Raw genomic sequence first — 18,068 nt, forward strand, 5'->3', positions numbered from 1 at the left:
AGCCCGATGCGGGGCTCGATCCAAGGACCTTGGGATCATGACCTGAGCCGAAGGCAGACGCTTAACGACTGAGCCACCCAGGCGCCCCAAGTTCAGTATTGTTTATGAAAGCAAAAGATTGAAAACAATATAAATGTCTTTCAATGGGTATTGTTTTAGAAAAGTATAACACATCCATATAATTAAAGATAACAAGAAAATATAAAGAATGAGCTACATATATAGGGATGGATGTGTCCCAGTTTCCTTAAGTAGAAAACTGACCAACAAGCAAAAACAGAAACCAGCTTGCAAAACATGCTGTCTGTATACCTGTGTTTTTACACAGTGGATGTACCTACACATATATCTGATCATTTATACACAGACTCCCTCTGGGAGGAAATACAAGAAATGTGGGTGGTGGGTATCTTTTAGGTAGGAGAACAAAGGAGCGGGGAGGGGTGCGGGGTGGAGGGGCGTGAGGTGAAAGGGGCCTTCGAAGTTCTGTAGTCTGCCCATTAGTGCTGCTGGATTTTTTTCACTGTGCATGTAGTCCTTATAATCTCAGGCATGAAAATCACATATGATGTTAAAGTTAGATCCTTCATCAAAATAATTAGTTGTTAGAAATTAGAACAGTAGCCTAGAAGTTCTAAGGCCAGCTTCCTGGCCTGGGTTCTAGCAAGGACTTACTATCCAGTAGGTTCTAAAAGTTACCTTCTCAGTGTCTCATTTTCTTCAGTGGTAAGTATGGTCTTTGACACCTTCCTATAAATTATATATTGTTAATATCACTCAATAATCAGCAGTATTATTTCAGTATTTATGGAAATACTTCAGTAATTTACTTTGCATGTAAACACACACAAACCTATTTGGAGCAGTTTGCTATCAAATGTATTTTAATGTAATCAGATTTAGGAGTTTTTTCTTTCTTGGGTTTTGGTTTAGTTAGGAAGGCCACTGCATTCAAGATAATTCTTCAGATTCTCCCATCTTTCCATTAATATCTTTTTCTTTTAGAGTTAAATCTTTTATTCACCTGAAATTATTTTAGTGAAGGGAGTGAGAAAGGCATATTCGTTTCCTGTGGCCACTGGAACAAATTACCACAAACATGGTGGCCTGAAAAACAGAAATGAATTCTCTCACTGTATATATTAACTTAGATTGAGTTTTACAATACTGGTTCTTTTAAACCAAGAGAAGGGTACGTCTTTCTATTCAGGCACATCTCTTTATCTCTCAGTAGTATTTTTAAGTGTTCTTTATATAGATCTTCCACATTTTCTTTTAATTTTGTTTCTAGTTATTTTATCTTTCTGTGCCATTGTAAATAGAATCTTTTCTTCTGCTGAATTTATAACTCCTGTGTATATGGAAATGCTGTGTGGCCACATATATGTGTATTATTAATGTGTATATAGGCAGTTGTTTTATATACAGCTATTTACCCTGTTTTCCTGCTGTTTCAATAATTCTTTACTCAGTTTGCTTGTAGTTTCCAGGCATAAAATTATATCATATGCAAATAATGATAAGTTTACCTCATCCTTTCTAATTATTTTAATTTACTTTTATTTTAATTAAAAAAATTTTTTATTTGAGTTTAGAGGACAAACAATGTTACATTACTTAAAGGGGAGTGGGGTTTGGGCAAAATGGGTGAAGGGGAGTGGAAGACACAGGCTTCCAGTTATGGAATGAATATGTCACCAGAATAAAAGGCACAGCATGAGGATATAGTCAATGATATTGTAACAGTGATGTAACAGGACTGAGGGGAGCTACACTGGTGGTGAGCATAGCATAATGTATAAACTTGCCAAATCACTAAGTTGCACACCTGAAAGTAATGTAACATTGTTTGTCCTCTAAACAATTTGTTCTCTGTATTTATAGGTCTGATTCTGTTTTTTATTTGTTTATTCATTGTAGGGTTTTGTTGTTGTTGTTTTTGGGGTTTTTTTAGATTCCACTGGTGAGTGCAATCCTACAGTACTTGTCTTTCTCTGACTAACTTAGTTCACTTAGCATAATACCATCCAGGTCCATCCATGTTGTCTCATATGCCATGAACTTATCCCTTTTTATGGCTGTGTAATATTTCACTGTGTGTATGTATATCTCACATCTTTCTTATTCATTTTTCTAGTGATAGACATTTAGATTGCCTCATATCTTGGCTATTGTAATTAATGCTGCAATAAACATAGGGGTGCATATAATCTTTTCAAATTAGTGTTTTTGTTTTCTTTGGGTAAATTACCCAGTAGTGGAATTATTGGATCACATGGCATTTCTATTTTTAATTTTTTGAGGACCCTCCATACTGTTTTTCACAGTGGCTGTACCAGTTCACATTCCCACCAATAGTGTATGAGGTTTTCTTTTCTCTACATCCATGCCAATACTTGCTGTTTCTTGTGTGTTTGATTTTAGTCATTCTGACTAGCGTGAGGTGATATCTCATTGTGGTTTTGAGTTGCATTTCCCTGATGATTAGTCTGTTGGCCATCTGTATGTCTTCTTTGGAAAAATGTCTATTTGGGTCCTCTGCCCATTTTTTAATCAGATTGTTGGGGGAGGCGTTTGGTGTTGAATTGCATAAGCTCTTTATATATTTTTAATATTAACCCCTTCTTAGATATGTCATTTGCAAATATCTTCTATTCAGTATATTGTCATTTAGTTTTGTTGATGGTTTCCTTTGCTGTGCAGAAGCTTTTTATTTTGATGTAGTCCTACTTATTTATTTTTGTTTTTGTTTCCCTTGCCTCAGGAGACACATCTAGAAAAATGTTGTTACAGCCGATGTCAGAGAAATTACTGCCTGTATTCTCTTTTAGAATTTTTGTGGTTTCAGAGGTCTCACATTTAGATCTTTAATCCATTTTGAGGGTTTTTTGTGTGTATGGTGTGATAAAGGGGTCCAGTTTTCCTTTTTTGCATGTAACTGTCCAGTTTTTTTTAGCACCATTTATTGAAGACACTGTCTTTTCCCCATTGCATATTCTTGCCTCCTTTGTCATAGATTGTTTAAGCATTAAAGTGTGGGTTTATTTCTGGGCTCTCTATTCTGTTCTATTTAAACTGTGTCTTTTTTGTGCCAGTAACATACTGTTTTGATTAATACAGCTTTGTAGTATGTCTTAAAATCTGGTATTGTGATACCTCCAGTTTTGTTCTTTTTTCTTGGGATTGCTTTGGAAATTCAGGGTCTTTTGTGGTTCCATACACATTTTAAGATTATTTGTTCTAGATTTGTGAAAAATGTTGGTATTTTGATAGGGATTGCACTGAATTGCTTTGGGTAATATGGACATTTTAATAATGTTTGTTCTTCCAATCCATGAGCATGGAATATCTTTCCATTTGTTTGTGTCTTCAGTTTCTTTCATCAGTGTTTTATAGTTTTTGGAGTACAGTCTTTCACCTCTTTGGTAAAGCTTATTTCTAAGATTCTTTTTGGTGCAATCATAAGTGGTATTTTCTTAATTTCTCTTTCTGCTACTTTATTATTAGTGTGTAGAAACACTACTGATTTCTGGGTATTAATTTTGTATACTACAACTTTACTGAATTCATTTATTACTTCTAGTAGTTTTTTGTTGGGGTCTTTAGGATTTTTTTATGTATAGTATCATGTCATCTGCCAATGGTGATGGTTTAACTTCTTTGCCATTATGGATGCCTCATTTCTTTTTCTTGTCTTATTATGGCTAGGACTTCTAGTACTGTGTTGAATAAAAGTGGCAAGAGTAGACATCCTTTTCTTATTCCTGATCTTAGAGAGAAAGCTCTCAGTTTTCACCACTGAATGTGATGTTAGCTGTGGGTTTTTCATATATGGCCATTAAAATGCTGAGGTATGTTCCCTCTAATCCCACTTTGTTGAAGGTTTTTATCATGAGTAGATGTTGCCCAATTTCTGTACTAGTTATCTAATTGTATTGACTAATACTGCCAGAACAATATTAAATAATTTCATGATAGCAGACATCTTTTTCTTAATTTGAACTTTAAAGGAGTGACTCCATTAGGTTAAATCAGGTAACTGCCCTTTTCGAAGGTGAAAAAAAAGTCAAATATCGGCAATTTCATATTGTTCAATTTAATGATATTTCTCCATAAAGCATGATTTTTGAAAACTCATACATACAAGATGTTAAGGATGAATCCATATCTTTCTCTCCTATTTTTTCAATAACAATTTATTGAACACCTACTATAGGTCAGGTACTGTTCTAGATTATGGGGATATAGTAGTTTTTATGGAGCTTATATTCAAGTTGGCAGAGACAGGCAATAAGTAAGTCCCTAAATTTTAGATGATAGCTAGTGCAAAGAATAAAACTAAAATGGGGATGGGTAGATGTAGAGTAACTGGGGGAAGAAAAGGTTACTATTTTTTAGATAACGATGATTGGGGTAAAACCTCTGCTTTGTGATTTTTGACTTGAATGAAATGAAGGAGTGAGCCATGTCGATATCAAAGGGAAGAGCATCCCATGCAAATAAAACACCATACAAAGACCAGAGGTATGTTCATCTGAAATAGATGCTGAATTTTATTGGATTCATTTATTGTATTTCTGTGAAAGTGATCATACGACTTTTCTACTTTGATCAGTGAATATGATGAAGTATATTATTGGATTTCCTCATATTGAATTATCCTTGCATCTTTGGTATGACCCTCACATGGTTATGGTTTATTCTTTGTCCTGTGTCAGACTGGCTTCAGAAAAATTTTGTATGCTTTTCTGTATATACTCTCAAACTGTTTTGAATACCATTAAATCTATCTACTTTGTAAAGATTTGCTAGAATTCACCCGTGAAACAGTCAGAACCTGGTGCTTTTGTGGAGGAGAGGGTAAATAGTGATTTCTTAATTTCTCTGTTTTCTATCCCCTCATGGTAAATACTCTGTTTGGATTTTCCAACTCTCCTGAGTCTGCTCAGTAATTAATATTTCCTGGGGATTCATTCATCCAGATTTTCAGCTTTCTTTAAATAGAATTACTTGAAGCGGAAGTTCTTTTTTTTTCGGTGAGCATTAACAAAAGGTATTTTCCTGCATTATAGGCAATTTAGTTATATTTACAGTTGAATAATGTGCTAGCTTAAGTATCAGCTCTGCCGAATGGGGAGAACAGGTAATGTCATGTCTTTTACCCTGCATGCGAGGAGACTGAAGCTTGCAGTCGACAGTGAGTGCAGCTAGCACTGTACTTCGCTCTCTCTGTCCCTCATTCAGTGAGCTTTTCAGAGGACTGCGCTCTCTGTGAATATATGCCCTGCTGCTGCTTTTTCCTCCCATCTCCTTCCTTCCACCCAACTTTGTCACCTTCCATTTATTGCATACTAACTAAGTTCATGGCACTGGCTGTGGCATGTGATTTGTTAGCCAGGATTGCAGTGCTATTTCTCCTGCGTTCACCTGCTAGAGTATACTGTTTACTGCCAAGTGGCAAAGTCTTCGAAGGGAAGCTAATATTTAAAAGGATCTTTTCGTAAAGGTCACTGTAATTGAGAATGTGTGTCTGGTTGTTTTTCTTCACTGCAATTGACTTGTGTCAGTGATGAAATGAAGATTTACTGTATCTCACTTTCTCACAGAAAAGCCCAGTTAGACATTACATAAATCTCCCTGCTTGCACATGACATATACTCACCTTTGTTCTCCAGTGATGCTAACGGAGAGTCTTTAAACACTTTACCTGTGCCGATTGAGGACTCGAGTTTCATTCCTGGCACTAGCAGTGTAATAGCCATGGAAGTTTTAAAACACAGCAGGATCACAGAGGCCTCTTGTTCAGCCACACATGGTCAGATTGAATTACAGTTTCTTGTTAAAAGAAGTGGCTGTGGAGGGAGGGAAGAGGAGCTGGCTGGAGAGTGGGCAGGATATAGATCCAGAATGCTATTAGCTTACACATCAGACAGAGATGGACGTGTGTGGGAGCCTGGCCCCTGGCCAGCAGCCTGCCAGCCTGACAGCTCTGTCAGCCATGGTCACTTTTCTTGCCAGATAAGCTGCCATTATTGCTGGTTCCATCGATTTAGTTTTCAGTGTGCGTGTCTTGTCAGATACAGGATGCTTGGATATATGTGTGTGTATTAAAATATCATTCCCATCTATAAAGGATCCATTTAAAGTCATGTTGAATTGGTAGGCAGTATTTAAAGAGGTCATTCTTTGAATGATTAAAGGTTTGTATATTATTTTTGCCAAGAAGAGACATAAGCCCGCAGAGGAACATGTTAACTTTTTTCCTGAGTTATATTTAGGTGACTGATCGTCCCTGTCCACCATATTCCTGTGTAGAGGCCAGCATTTCTCAGAGTGGTTTTGTGGACTGCCTCGTGTCAGAATCCAGGGTGGGAGTAGGGGGTTAAAAATGCAGATTTCTGGACTGCACCTCAGACCAACTGAGATTCTGTGAGCTTGGAGCTGGAAATCTGCAACTTAAGAAGTTTCCCAGGTGATTATTTTGTGCACTAAAGTAAACCACAAGTAAACCACAAATGATTTACCCCTAGAAAATTAAAATGTACAGAATAGATTATGCTGAAGAAACAGATTATTTACATAACAAATAATTTCCCCCAGTATTTTTTTTAATAACAAGGTGATGTGTTGTATTTAATATAGAAATTATTTTACCAAGTGTATTATGCTACATACAACTTTTTGAAAACATAGTTTTTATATGAAGTGAGGAATACGTGATAGCCAAAGCAAAGGGTATAATAATAATAATAATAATAATGACACTTTTATTATACTTACACTGTGCCAGCCTTGTTTAAGAACTTTATATATATTATTCATTTAATCTTCACAACAGCCCTGTGAAGGAAGCGGTATTATTGTCCCCATTTTACAGATGAGGAAGTTGAGGCTTGTAACTTGACTAAAGCCACGCAGGTAGCAGGCGGCAGAATTGGGATTTGAATGCAGGCAGTCTGGCTTCAGAGTCAAGCTTCTGCTCTTGACGACTACAGTGTACTGCTTCTCATCACAAAGCAGCTGGTGGCAGTTTTTTAAAAAATTGAAGTACTAGTGAAGCTGAAAAGACTACCGTGTGAGCCAGCACGGCAGAGCCGAACGCTAGACTAAGAATCAGAAGTTCCGGGGTGTCGTTCCTTCGCGCTTTGTTGACCTGGCCGGAGGCTGTTTCCGGTGTGTGAATGTGTGGAGAGAGCGGGGCTACGGTCAAGGGAACGCCGGCTTCTGTGGCTGGGCGGCCGCAGGCCTGTGTACTCTCCAAAGATTTTATCCTTCTAACTTGTTTAACCATTTGGTGATAAGGCAGGTAATGGTGTGATTTTAGAGGGTTCTTTTTGTTTTCCTTTTCTCTTTCCCTTTTTGTTTCCCATTTCCACAGGTTTCATGTTTGTCCCCTTTTCTGCCCTCACCCAGGCTTTGAACTCACACACCCGGCATTATGAGTTAGTGTGCCCTCTTTAATGAGTCCGAGATATGTTTATCTATTTTCCAAAATATTATGTGTTCATTTTTTGAAGAAAATAGAACATTCTTTTTTTTTTTTTTTTTTTAAGATTTTATTTATTTATTTGACAGAGAGAGACACAGCGAGAGAGGGAACACAAGCAGGGGGAATGGGAGAGGGAGAAGCAGGCTTCCCGCCGAGCAGGGAGCCCGATGCGGGGCTCGATCCCAGGACCCCGGGATCACGACCTGAGCCGAAGGCAGACGCTTAACGACTGAGCCACCCAGGCGCCCCTAGAACATTCTTTATCTAGAAACATCATGTTGCATCTCATCTTCCTATTCATCCCTAATATTTAAAAAAAAAACTATCTTTGATTAGCTCTTCACCAGAAAGAAGGGCCCATTTCAAATGGAATCTTTTGGTCAAGCCCTTTATTTAATCTTAATAATTCTGCAATTGTGATGACTGGGTCACAGTTCATCTGGACCACATTCATTCTAACAGGGTTAACAAGTGTGTCAGATTGTCAGGTCATGGCTATAATTGACTTTGGCTTTGAGGTTTTCCTTCATAATAAACAATGGGCCCTGAGCCAAAAAAGCTTGTGGTTTATATTCACATACTGATGATTGAATATTACAAGTGATTTCTCCTCATACTCATTCTGTGACCCTGGAACTGGCTTTTTGCTTTTTGAATGAATCATATCAGAAGAATATCCATAATTAAAAAGAATGTGACCTGTGCACTTTCCATTGCAGCGGAAAACATTCTGAGATTGTTCTGTGGCCTGAGCACTAGGAAGGGAGTGTAGAAGGCCTAGGTTAGAGCTTAGTCAGAAGAGAGAAGACAGCCCTGCTGACAGTTTGAATCTGTCGCACAAACAGTGCACCCCAGAAATGTCCTCATACAATATTGCAGGGGGAATCTTTATTCATTACTGACTATTCTACATAAAATTCCTCTGGATGGAAACACTGAAGGTGGGACTCAGTTTTTGTTGGGCTTCTGACATTTTTCCATTAACACACAGTTGCTGGGAAAGACTCGCTTTGTACAAATACGTCTGAGAATTCAGTTTAAAAAATGTCCCAAGGGGAAAATTATTCAGCAAGTAGTATCATCTAAATAGAATTGATAGATTTGAGAAAGACATTTGCTTAAACTTTTATCTTTGCTTCATGAAATATTAACTATTAGCAAATGCAGAGTTTACTGAAGCTAAAACAAAATGAAACAAAAAACCTTTCGGCCCTTCTCTGATTATTTAATGGTTCATAACAATAACTCTGTTGATATGTAATCTGTTCTTTTCTTGGTAATTCTAGTAAACAAGTTGACATATATAGTCAAGTGAAAAATGTTTACTATTCACCAAGTGAGTTAATCAAACTGGAAAACACATTTCACAACCAGCCTTCTGTAAGTTTAAGTTTTCAGTTAACACTTAGAAAAATGGGTCAGTGTGGGCCATAAATCAGTAAATTAGATAGTCTGGATAAAGCTGATTTCAATAAGGTGGGTTACTCTTTTGGTCCTCAGTGAGGTTTACCGTGTCCCTACTGACCTGTTGAGCAACCGCGGTGATTATACCCTTGGCTGAATGGAATGTTCCCCTTACCTCGTTTTCCTTCAGGTCAGTCTCTTTATAGGCTTTGTTTTGGGCAACTGACATAAATCTTCCATGAGGCTGGCAGTTTGAGTTGGCAACTTCCTGTCACTTGAGAAAGCAGGTATAGAATCCTGGAGGAACTGATTAAATAGACGGGAATGGGTCAGAAAAGGAAATACTTTTTTCTCAAGGTGGTGAAATAGATCTCTTGCTCATTTTTTATTTATATGTGTTATTTCCTAAGTTCAGTTATTTCCATGTGTTCAGTGTCCATTTGGTTTGGTTTGTTTTTCTCTTCCTTATGGAAGCACCCAACAAAGTCTGTGTTACAATCAGTGTGCAAATTCTGTTTCTTCAAGCAGCCCAGAAAGGAATCCACTTTTGTCGCCGGTGACAATGTTAATAGAGACTTGGAGTATTTTGTTGTTGTTTATTTGTTGGTTTCCTATTGGTTTTAAAAGCAGGGACTTCTGGACTAACTTTTAAGTGTTTTCAAATCCATTAGCACTTTTTTTTTTTTTTTGCATGTGTCATTTTACTCCTGCTTGGCATTGTTGATTTATTTTTATAGTAGTTATCTATGTCAAGGGCAAATAAGGCCATCCCCCAGGGAAGAAATCTTTTGGTTCTATTCCTAACTCTGCCTAATCATCTCTGTTTCTCATTGTCTTAAAAAGTAGTGACTGAAGAAATCCATTTTAAATGCCCTAGATAATCTGAATTTAATTTTTTTTGGGGGGGGGGATCTTTCTCATATATGAGTTTCCAAATTGTTTCAAAAGAATAACTGCTGGAAATAAATTTAAAAATAACAGTTGCTGAAAAGAAAGAATAGCTGCAAGATTTAAAGCTGTAATTCTCTCACTTTGCTTCTGTAAAACGCTGGCATTCTCTAGACTAGACAGAGATGTTCAGTGTACGCAAGTCAAATGCCCTTTTTGGAGGAACCTGGTCTTTATTCAGCAAACCGCATATAGCTCTTATGGAAGGCTCTGGATGGTGCCGTGAGAACGTTGGTATTGGGGGCAGGATGGATTGGAACACGGGAAACTTCTCTCTGTGGGCTACATCTCCCTTTACCTGCTCATGCCTCACTCCCAGGGATTAAAGACTGCTCTTTCAGGGGTGGGCCTGTGAGAGTACGGCCTCGAACCCCATTCTTTCACCCAGTCTTCAGTGGCATCATCTAGGGCCGGCTTCTTCCAAGGTGAGAAGTACTTTCCTGCAGTTAAAGGAAGCTCGTCAGGTGTCAAAGTTGATGTTAAGAAGACAGACTCTTACTCCACAGCCTGGTTTCAGAGCCCTGCTTTACTTCTTTCTTTCCCCAGCTGGGAGGGAAGGTGTTCCCACAGATGCTGTTCAGTGCGCTCTACCAACCGGTGCTCATGAGGGAAGTGTAGGAACTGAGAGTAAGCATGCAGGAAATTGTAGAGCAATTTGATATGTTTTTGGAATCTAATTAAAATTTGGATTTGCACTTTGCAGTCTTTTTATTTTTCTAGAAATACAGTATTTGTCTGCAAGGGATTGGAAATTAGAAAACAAAGCCCGGCCTTGCACCACAGATGGTTTGAGAAGCGCTGCTCTAGGCAGGGCCCCAGATTGGAGGCTAAGGCCTTCTCCAGGGTGCCTCCTATTTATTCTAGTAGCAGGTTCATTATTCCTTATTCCCAAGTCCAAGAGTCTGGTTTTTCTTTTTTTAATAAAAAAAATTTTTTTTAATGTTGGTAAAATATACATAACCTAAAATTTACCCTCTTAACCATTTTTAAGTGTACATTTCAGTCCTGTTAAGTACATTCACTTTGTTGTGCAGCCAATCTTCAGAACTCTTCTCATCTTGCCAAACTAAAACTCTGTACTCACTAAACAAGAGCTTTTCCTTTACTCCTCTATCTAGTCCCTGGCAACCACCATTCTGCTTTCTGTTCTCATGGGTATGACTCTCTTGGTACTGTATATAAGTGGAATGACACAATATATGTCTTTTTGTGACTGGCCTATTTCACTTAGCATAATGTCCTTAAGGTTCATCTATGTAGCATTTGCCAGAATTTCTTTCCTTTTTAAGGCTGAATAATATTTCATTGTACGTATCACCACATTTTGTTTATCTGTTCTTCTATCCACGATACTTAGGTTGCTTCCACCTTCTGACTATTCTAAGTAATGTTGCATTGAACATGGGTGTACAAATATTTCTTTAAGACCCCACTTTCAGTTCTTTTGGGCATATTTCCTGAAGTGGAATTGCTAGATCACATGGTAATTTTATTTTTAATTTTTTGAGGAACTACTGTGTTGTTTTCCATAGAGGCTGCACCATTTTACATTCCTACCATCACTGCTCAAGGGTTCCAGTTTCCCCACATCCTGGCCAATACTTGGTATTTTGTTTGGGTTTTGTTTGTTTGTTTTTTGTTTGATAGTAGCCATCCTGGTGGGTGTGACGTGTTATCTCATTGTGGTTTTGATCTGCATTTCCTTAATGCTTAGCAATATTGAGCATCTTTTTATGTGCTTGTTAGTCTTTTGCTGTCTTCTTTGGAGAAATATCTATTGAAGTCCTTTGCCCTGTTTTTAAATGGTTGTTTGGGGGTTTTTTGTTGTTGTTGTTTTTGTTGTTATTGTTGAGTTGTAGGAGTTCTTTATATATTCTAGGTATTAATCCCTTACAAAATATATGATTAGCAAATATTTTCTCCCTTTTCATAGGTTGCCTTTTCAGTCTGTTGATTGTATCCACTGATACACAGGTTTTAAATTTGATGTAGTTCAGTTTATCTGGGGTTTTTATGTGCTTATGCTTTTGGTGTCTTACCAAAGAAATCATTGCCATATCCAGTGTCATAAAGCTTTTCCATGGTATTTTTACAGTTTTTGCTCTAGGTTTAGGTCTTTGATCCATTTTGAGTTAATTTTTGCATATAGTATAAGGTAAGGGTCCAGTTTTATTTACTGCTTTTGGTACAATTTTGCCAGCACCATTTTTTGAAAGGAGCCTACTTCTTACACTCAGGTATTCCCTACCTGGCCAATAAAATGAAAGACAAAGTGGTAAACAAGCACTGCTGGGAAAATTTGGACACTAGCTTCTCCTTGGAGGAAGGAGAGCCTGGCTGTTTGAAAGCTAACTGTCATGATTTCATGTTGCATATACATAATATGGTTATTTTACTGGTAATATTGTTATTAGTTCAAAAACTGAAATTTAAAATACTAAATTTCGTGATGTTCCTCAAAAAGACCATTCTACCTTCCAAACAAATTCGTATCCCCTAAGTTAAGATACCTGGAGAGGACAAAGGAAACTGTTGTGATCTGGTAATTCAGCCTGACAGTCTAAGTGATTCTGATGTAAAAGTTTACTCAGTGAATTTTTCTGAGTTTAGGGCTGGGGGGAAGAGTTATCTCCTTTGAAAACTAACACATTTCCTTTGTCTTTGTCTTGACTACTAGGAAATTGAGTGTTGTATTATTATGTTTACCCTTCTCCTTATTCGTTTTGATTTTCTTTATAAGTCCATTTTATTGAGGTATAATTTATGTATAATAAAATGTAAAATGCACCCATTTCAAGTCTTGACAAATGTATACACCTACGTAATCACTTCAGTCAAGATGATGGAACATTTCCATCCCCCCCAAAACATTCCCCATGCCTCCTCACAATCATTACTCCCTTTCTGCCCTCTGTGAAATAGTTCCATTCATTCTGTGCCCTTCCAGTTAGCCACCAACTTGCAAAAAATACTTTTGGGAAGTAGGTACAATATGAGAGCAATTACTTAAATGAAATAACCTTTTTAAACTGTAGGTTCTGTTCTTCCTGTGATCTGTCATTTAATTTCTTTTTTTTATTTCCAAAAAAACACCATTAAAATTTCTTAGTACTTAAGTCTCATTGCAACTAACATCGATGAGCTGGTGTCTTTTTTTTTTTTTTAATTTAATTTTATTATGTTAGTCGCCATACAATATATCATTAGGGTTTTTTTTTTTTTTTTTTTTTTGGTTTTTTGATGTAGTGATCCACAATTCGAGCTGGTGTCTTAGGATGCATTGCCAGATATGGTTACAAGACCGTGTTATTTTTTTCTCTTTAGAAATTAAAACATCTAATTCAAAGGATTTTTAAACCATATTGTTCCCATATTGGTTTGTCCATACCTCAGCAGTTCACATATTTGCCAGAAGATGAAATATGTAATGAGCACCAGTTGCCCTACTGTTGCATGTTAGAGAGCTGGGGTTGGGGGAAGAGGAGCGGGGGTGCTTTCTAGTAACTCAGCAACTCATGACCTATGAAAATCTGCAGCTGTTTTTGGAAATGTTAGAGCTATGACCTGTTCGTAGATGTCATAACAGTGTCTTGAAGTGACAGGAATTTCAACTGACTGGATTGTGTATGAGGACACCATGGGCTGCAGGTAGGTGTGTGGATCACTAGAGAGACAGGAGTTTTGACTAACCTATGCATGAGGAATTCCAGTACATGGCTTGCATCAGAGCACCATCAGGGTGAATGTGGATGGTTTATACTTCTTCCCAGGATAATAAAGAGACAGCAACAAGTAACATAAGGTTTTAACCCTGTTTTCACTTGTCAAAGAAAAGGAATGGTTGTTGTCATTATTTTAACATTCTGGAATTACCTTGATATAATGAATTGAATTCAAGATGAAGATGTGAGTTGAAATATATCTTTAGATATAGGGCTTTAATATTTCCTCATAATGTGTGCAGCCACTCTGGAAAACAGTAATGGAGGAGGTTCCTTAAAAAGTTAAAAACAGAACTACCCTACAATCCAGCAATTGCACTACTAGGTATTTACTCAAAGGATACAAAAATACAGATTCGAAGGGACACATGCACCCTAATGCTCATAGCAGCATTATCAATAATAGCCAAACTATGGAAAGAGCCCAAATGTCCATCGACTGATGAATGGATAAAGAAGATGTGGTATATATATATATAATGGAATATTACTCAGCCATCAGAAAGAATGAAATCTTGCCATTTGCAATGACGTGGATGGAGCTAGAGAGTATTACGCTAAGTGACCTAAGTCAGTCAGAGAAAGACAGATACCGTATGATTTCACTCATATGTGGAATTTAAGAAACAAAACAGATGAACCTATGAGAAAGGAAAAAAAAGGAGAGGGCAAACCATAAGAGACTCCTAACGATAGAGAACAAACTGAGGGTTAATGGAGGGGGGTGGGGGGATGGGCTAAATGGGTGATGGGCATTAAGGAGCACACTTGTTGTGATGAGCACTGAGTGTTATATGTAAGTGATGAATTACTAAATTCTCCTGAAACCAAAAAAATAAGAAAGCTTTCAAAAAATATTTCCTCGTGGGGCGCATGCGTGGCTCAGTTGGTTAAGCGACTGCCTTCGGCTCAGGTCATGATCCTGGAGTCCCTGGATGGAGTCCCACATCAGGCTCCCTGCTCAGCAGGGAGTCTGCTTCTCCCTCTGACCCTCCTCCCTCTCATGCTCTCTGTCTCTCATTCTCTCTCTCGCAAATAAATAAAATCTTAAAAAAAAAAATTAAAAAAAAAAATTTCCTCGTAATGTGATAGAGCTGTTTTTAAAAGGGAATCAGCAGTAGCATAAGCAAAAGGAGCATAAATTATAACCATTTCACATATTCTTGAAATTATTTTCTGTGTGAATGGTGTAAAAAGAAAAGTCATTGAACCAGGTATGTTTACAAAGCCCAGAACATCCTAACGCAAAGATCGCTTTTGAGGCACCATGTGCCAATATTACAACAATGGTAGTCAGTGATGCATCCTAAAATGCTTGACATTTCCATGCACTGAACTGGGTTTTGGGGTGGAGAGAATGTCCAATCTGTTTGTTTTGTTGTTTTATTTTTGCTGGCAGTGCTCAAGTTACTCTGTATGTTATCTATCATTTTAGACTCATTAAATAAGAAAGCAATTATCTCAAATTCTCCTGTTCATGTGCACCATAATCACATGTATTTGGACTACTTAATTCTAGGAACAATGCAGAGAGCTGTAAATAAAGATCATGTGTGTTCTTGCGTGGTGACTATAATTTGGACTCCCAAACAGTCCTAATTAGCCTGAGTTTGAACTAGAGGATGGTTATGAATATACAAGATTTTACTGAATTTGATGTATTTTCATTTTATTTAAGAAAAGGACAGCATACAGTCTGCCACAGAGGGAAATCTTTAAGAGAATCTTTGGCTCTTTTGATGAACAAAATTAAATTTCTGTTATCCTTTTCTTTGCCAGAAGTTTAATGATTGATATTTAATAATTGAGATGTAGTTGATCCCCAGATGTGCTTCCACTTGATGAAAGTAGCAAAGTCTAATCTAATAAACACTTGCTGACTAAATTTTTCCTCTTTTCATTAACTTTCTTTTAGGACTCAACCCAAAACCATGTTTGCCCAAGTTGAATCTGATGATGAGGAAGCAAAGAATGAGCCAGAATGGAAAAAGCGTAAAATTTGAAGACTCTCACATGAGAGCTGTTTGCATGAGGGGGAGTGATATTGGACAGTTGTTTTGTTTTGTTTTTTAAATGAAATAAAAAATACATTTTTATGAACACCTTTTGTAGTTTGCATTATTGAACCTTTCAAAAGATTGGTAGCTACCCTTCACTAAAATTGTGCTTATATTTTCTTAACTACAACTATGAATCTGTATTATAAATAAATAAGAAACAGATTCTTAGCCTATTACCAAGTAGTTTAGGAACTTTATTCAACAATTAATTGGTCTTGTACAGATTCTTATAACGTTGAGGGAGGGAAATGTACATTGAAATGGACATGTGTCTTGAGCAATTCTAGGAGCATAATATGGAAGTAGACATCAAAAAGTTTCATATTTCTGTATAATTTCACAATAGTTGTTTACATGATTATAAATAATTAGGCTGAGCTCAGGCTTTAAAAGCATTGCCGTACTAGGAAAGAAGAACATGTATCTGATTATCCTTAAAGAGCAGAATACAGTGTTTAGGATTTAGGAAGCAGGCTTTGAAGTCAGACCCATGTGGGTTCAAACCTTGGCCCTGCTCTTTACTGTCTAGGTCACCTTGGGAGTTATTAAACTTCTGTCTTCTAGCCTCAGATGATGATAGCACCACCCTCATAGGTGGTGTTTGTTACAGGATTAGATGAGATATTCCTTGGATAGCGTTTGGTATAGTACCTGGCATGTAATGAATATATACCATTTCCTATTTTAAAATAGAGCTAATGATACCTACTTTGCCGGATTTTTATCACTGTTAAATTGGAAAAATATGGAAATGTTTTGTACCTATAATTAGAAGACATTAAAACATTGTTCTAAAAGACCGTTGTGCTTTTGTGGCTAGAAAACTAAAACAAAAGTTGGCAGTTTGCCCAAAGTAATAATGAGTCAATAGAATAAAATTCTGTGGACTGCTTTCACACAGACCTGGGGTAATAATATTGCATGTCAAATAGTCCCCACTAGAAAATTCAGGAATTTTTAATCCTCTTGCCTTTTTCCCTCCTGCTCTCATTTGTCCTGGTGAATTAAATAATTCTAAAAATGAATGATGACCCAAAATGTGTGTTGGAAGGTTGCAGGCCTCACATATGCACACCCTCCCAAAAAATCTTTTTTACGAAGATCACAGGTACACAGCCTTCCTGCCCCTGCAGTTCTGGGGTGGGTGGCAGTGGGCATTCCTCTATAAATAAATCCTAAAATCTTTCATTCTTGTCATCTACTCTCTGTCCTTTTCCTCTTCCAGCCCCATCTTCATGCTATTCCCCTTCGAAGCCTCATCACTTAGCTTATAGGTAATAAGAACTAACTTTTGCTATGTGCCTACTTTCTGATGGCTTCTATTCTGAGTTCTTTACCTGCAATAGCTCATTTAATCTTCACAAAAAAACCCATGAGTAGGTAAAATTGCTAAACCCATTTTACAGACAAAAGAGATTCAAGAAGTCAATCTATCTGAGATTATAGTTAGGGAAGGCTATACGAAGACACCCAAGATTTCTAAGCATCAGTAATTAACAAACTGCTCCAAGTTTCCTATTTCTGTTGAAATATACTTCATCCAAAATCAATTACAGACCAATATTTTGTTCCAAGTGCTTAGGATTTGTAAATTTACGGTTTCTTGGATAAAATTTACTGAAAGCATTTTGTGTTTTTTTCCTGTCTTAACATAAATATTGCACCATATGGAAGTATTCGTCTTGCACAGCCAAAAGTTGTCGTGGAGGGTTGGAGGGAGGAATAAAAACTTGATCATAGTGGTCTTGGCGGAGCCTGCTATGATGTAAGGGGAGAGAAAGACAGAATTAGCATGAAGATGATTTTCTCATTGTTACCCACAACACAAGTGGCCCTTTTCAGGCTTGAGATGATTATCTCACTTGAGAATTTGATACAAAATTATTTTTCCACACAAGATTGGCAAAAGACACATAGGATTTCCATATCAATTTTGGTGAATGAGGACCTCAGAACCAGGACTGGACGAATAGTGGGTGCTCATTGGACCTGTAGTCCCATCACGAGGGTAGAATCTCCAGTTGGTATTCCCCAGGCCCTCACACTCCCCATGCCCCTCGGGCCTCATTATCTTACCCCATACAACGTTCCATTCCCTATCTCGGTCAACTGCATTTCTATTTGCTCAAATAAGGGACCTGGAAGTCATAATAATGACTCTTCCCTTACCCCCCCACCACCTCATGTAATCATTTGCCAGTTTCCATCCATGCCATCTGCTGACCATCTTCTATTTGACCTTCACCTCTTTCCCTGCTGCCCCTACTAGAATTTAGTCCCTCTTAGCCCTCACCAGGACCTCCCAGGAGCCTCCCTCCCATCTAATCTCCCTGTTTTTCATTTGGTCTTCGTCAAATCCATCTTTTATTCTGCCATCAGACTTAGCTTTCTAAAACTAAAACCCATCATTTCATCCCTCCGCATAGAGCCTTTCGGAGCATCTGT

The 18,068-nt window shown here is 37.5% G+C and overlaps 1 protein-coding gene across 2 annotated transcripts in view; it reads left to right on the forward strand.

The window, feature by feature from the left end:
- Positions 1-15,663, forward strand: part of WDR70 (WD repeat domain 70) — a 263,085-nt gene extending 247,422 nt beyond the window's left edge. For both annotated transcript variants that reach the window (XM_006730411.3, XM_031024925.2), the window contains one exon: positions 15,479-15,663. In XM_006730411.3, the coding sequence (XP_006730474.1) occupies positions 15,479-15,566 (88 nt within the window). In that variant the 3' untranslated portion in view covers positions 15,567-15,663. The remainder of the gene's footprint in view (positions 1-15,478) is intronic.
- The last annotated feature ends 2,405 nt before the right edge of the window (positions 15,664-18,068 follow it).

This window comes from Leptonychotes weddellii, chromosome 7, assembly GCF_054177405.1.
Source record: "Leptonychotes weddellii isolate Sample4059 chromosome 7, ASM5417740v2, whole genome shotgun sequence".
Classification (NCBI taxonomy): domain Eukaryota; kingdom Metazoa; phylum Chordata; class Mammalia; order Carnivora; family Phocidae; genus Leptonychotes; species Leptonychotes weddellii.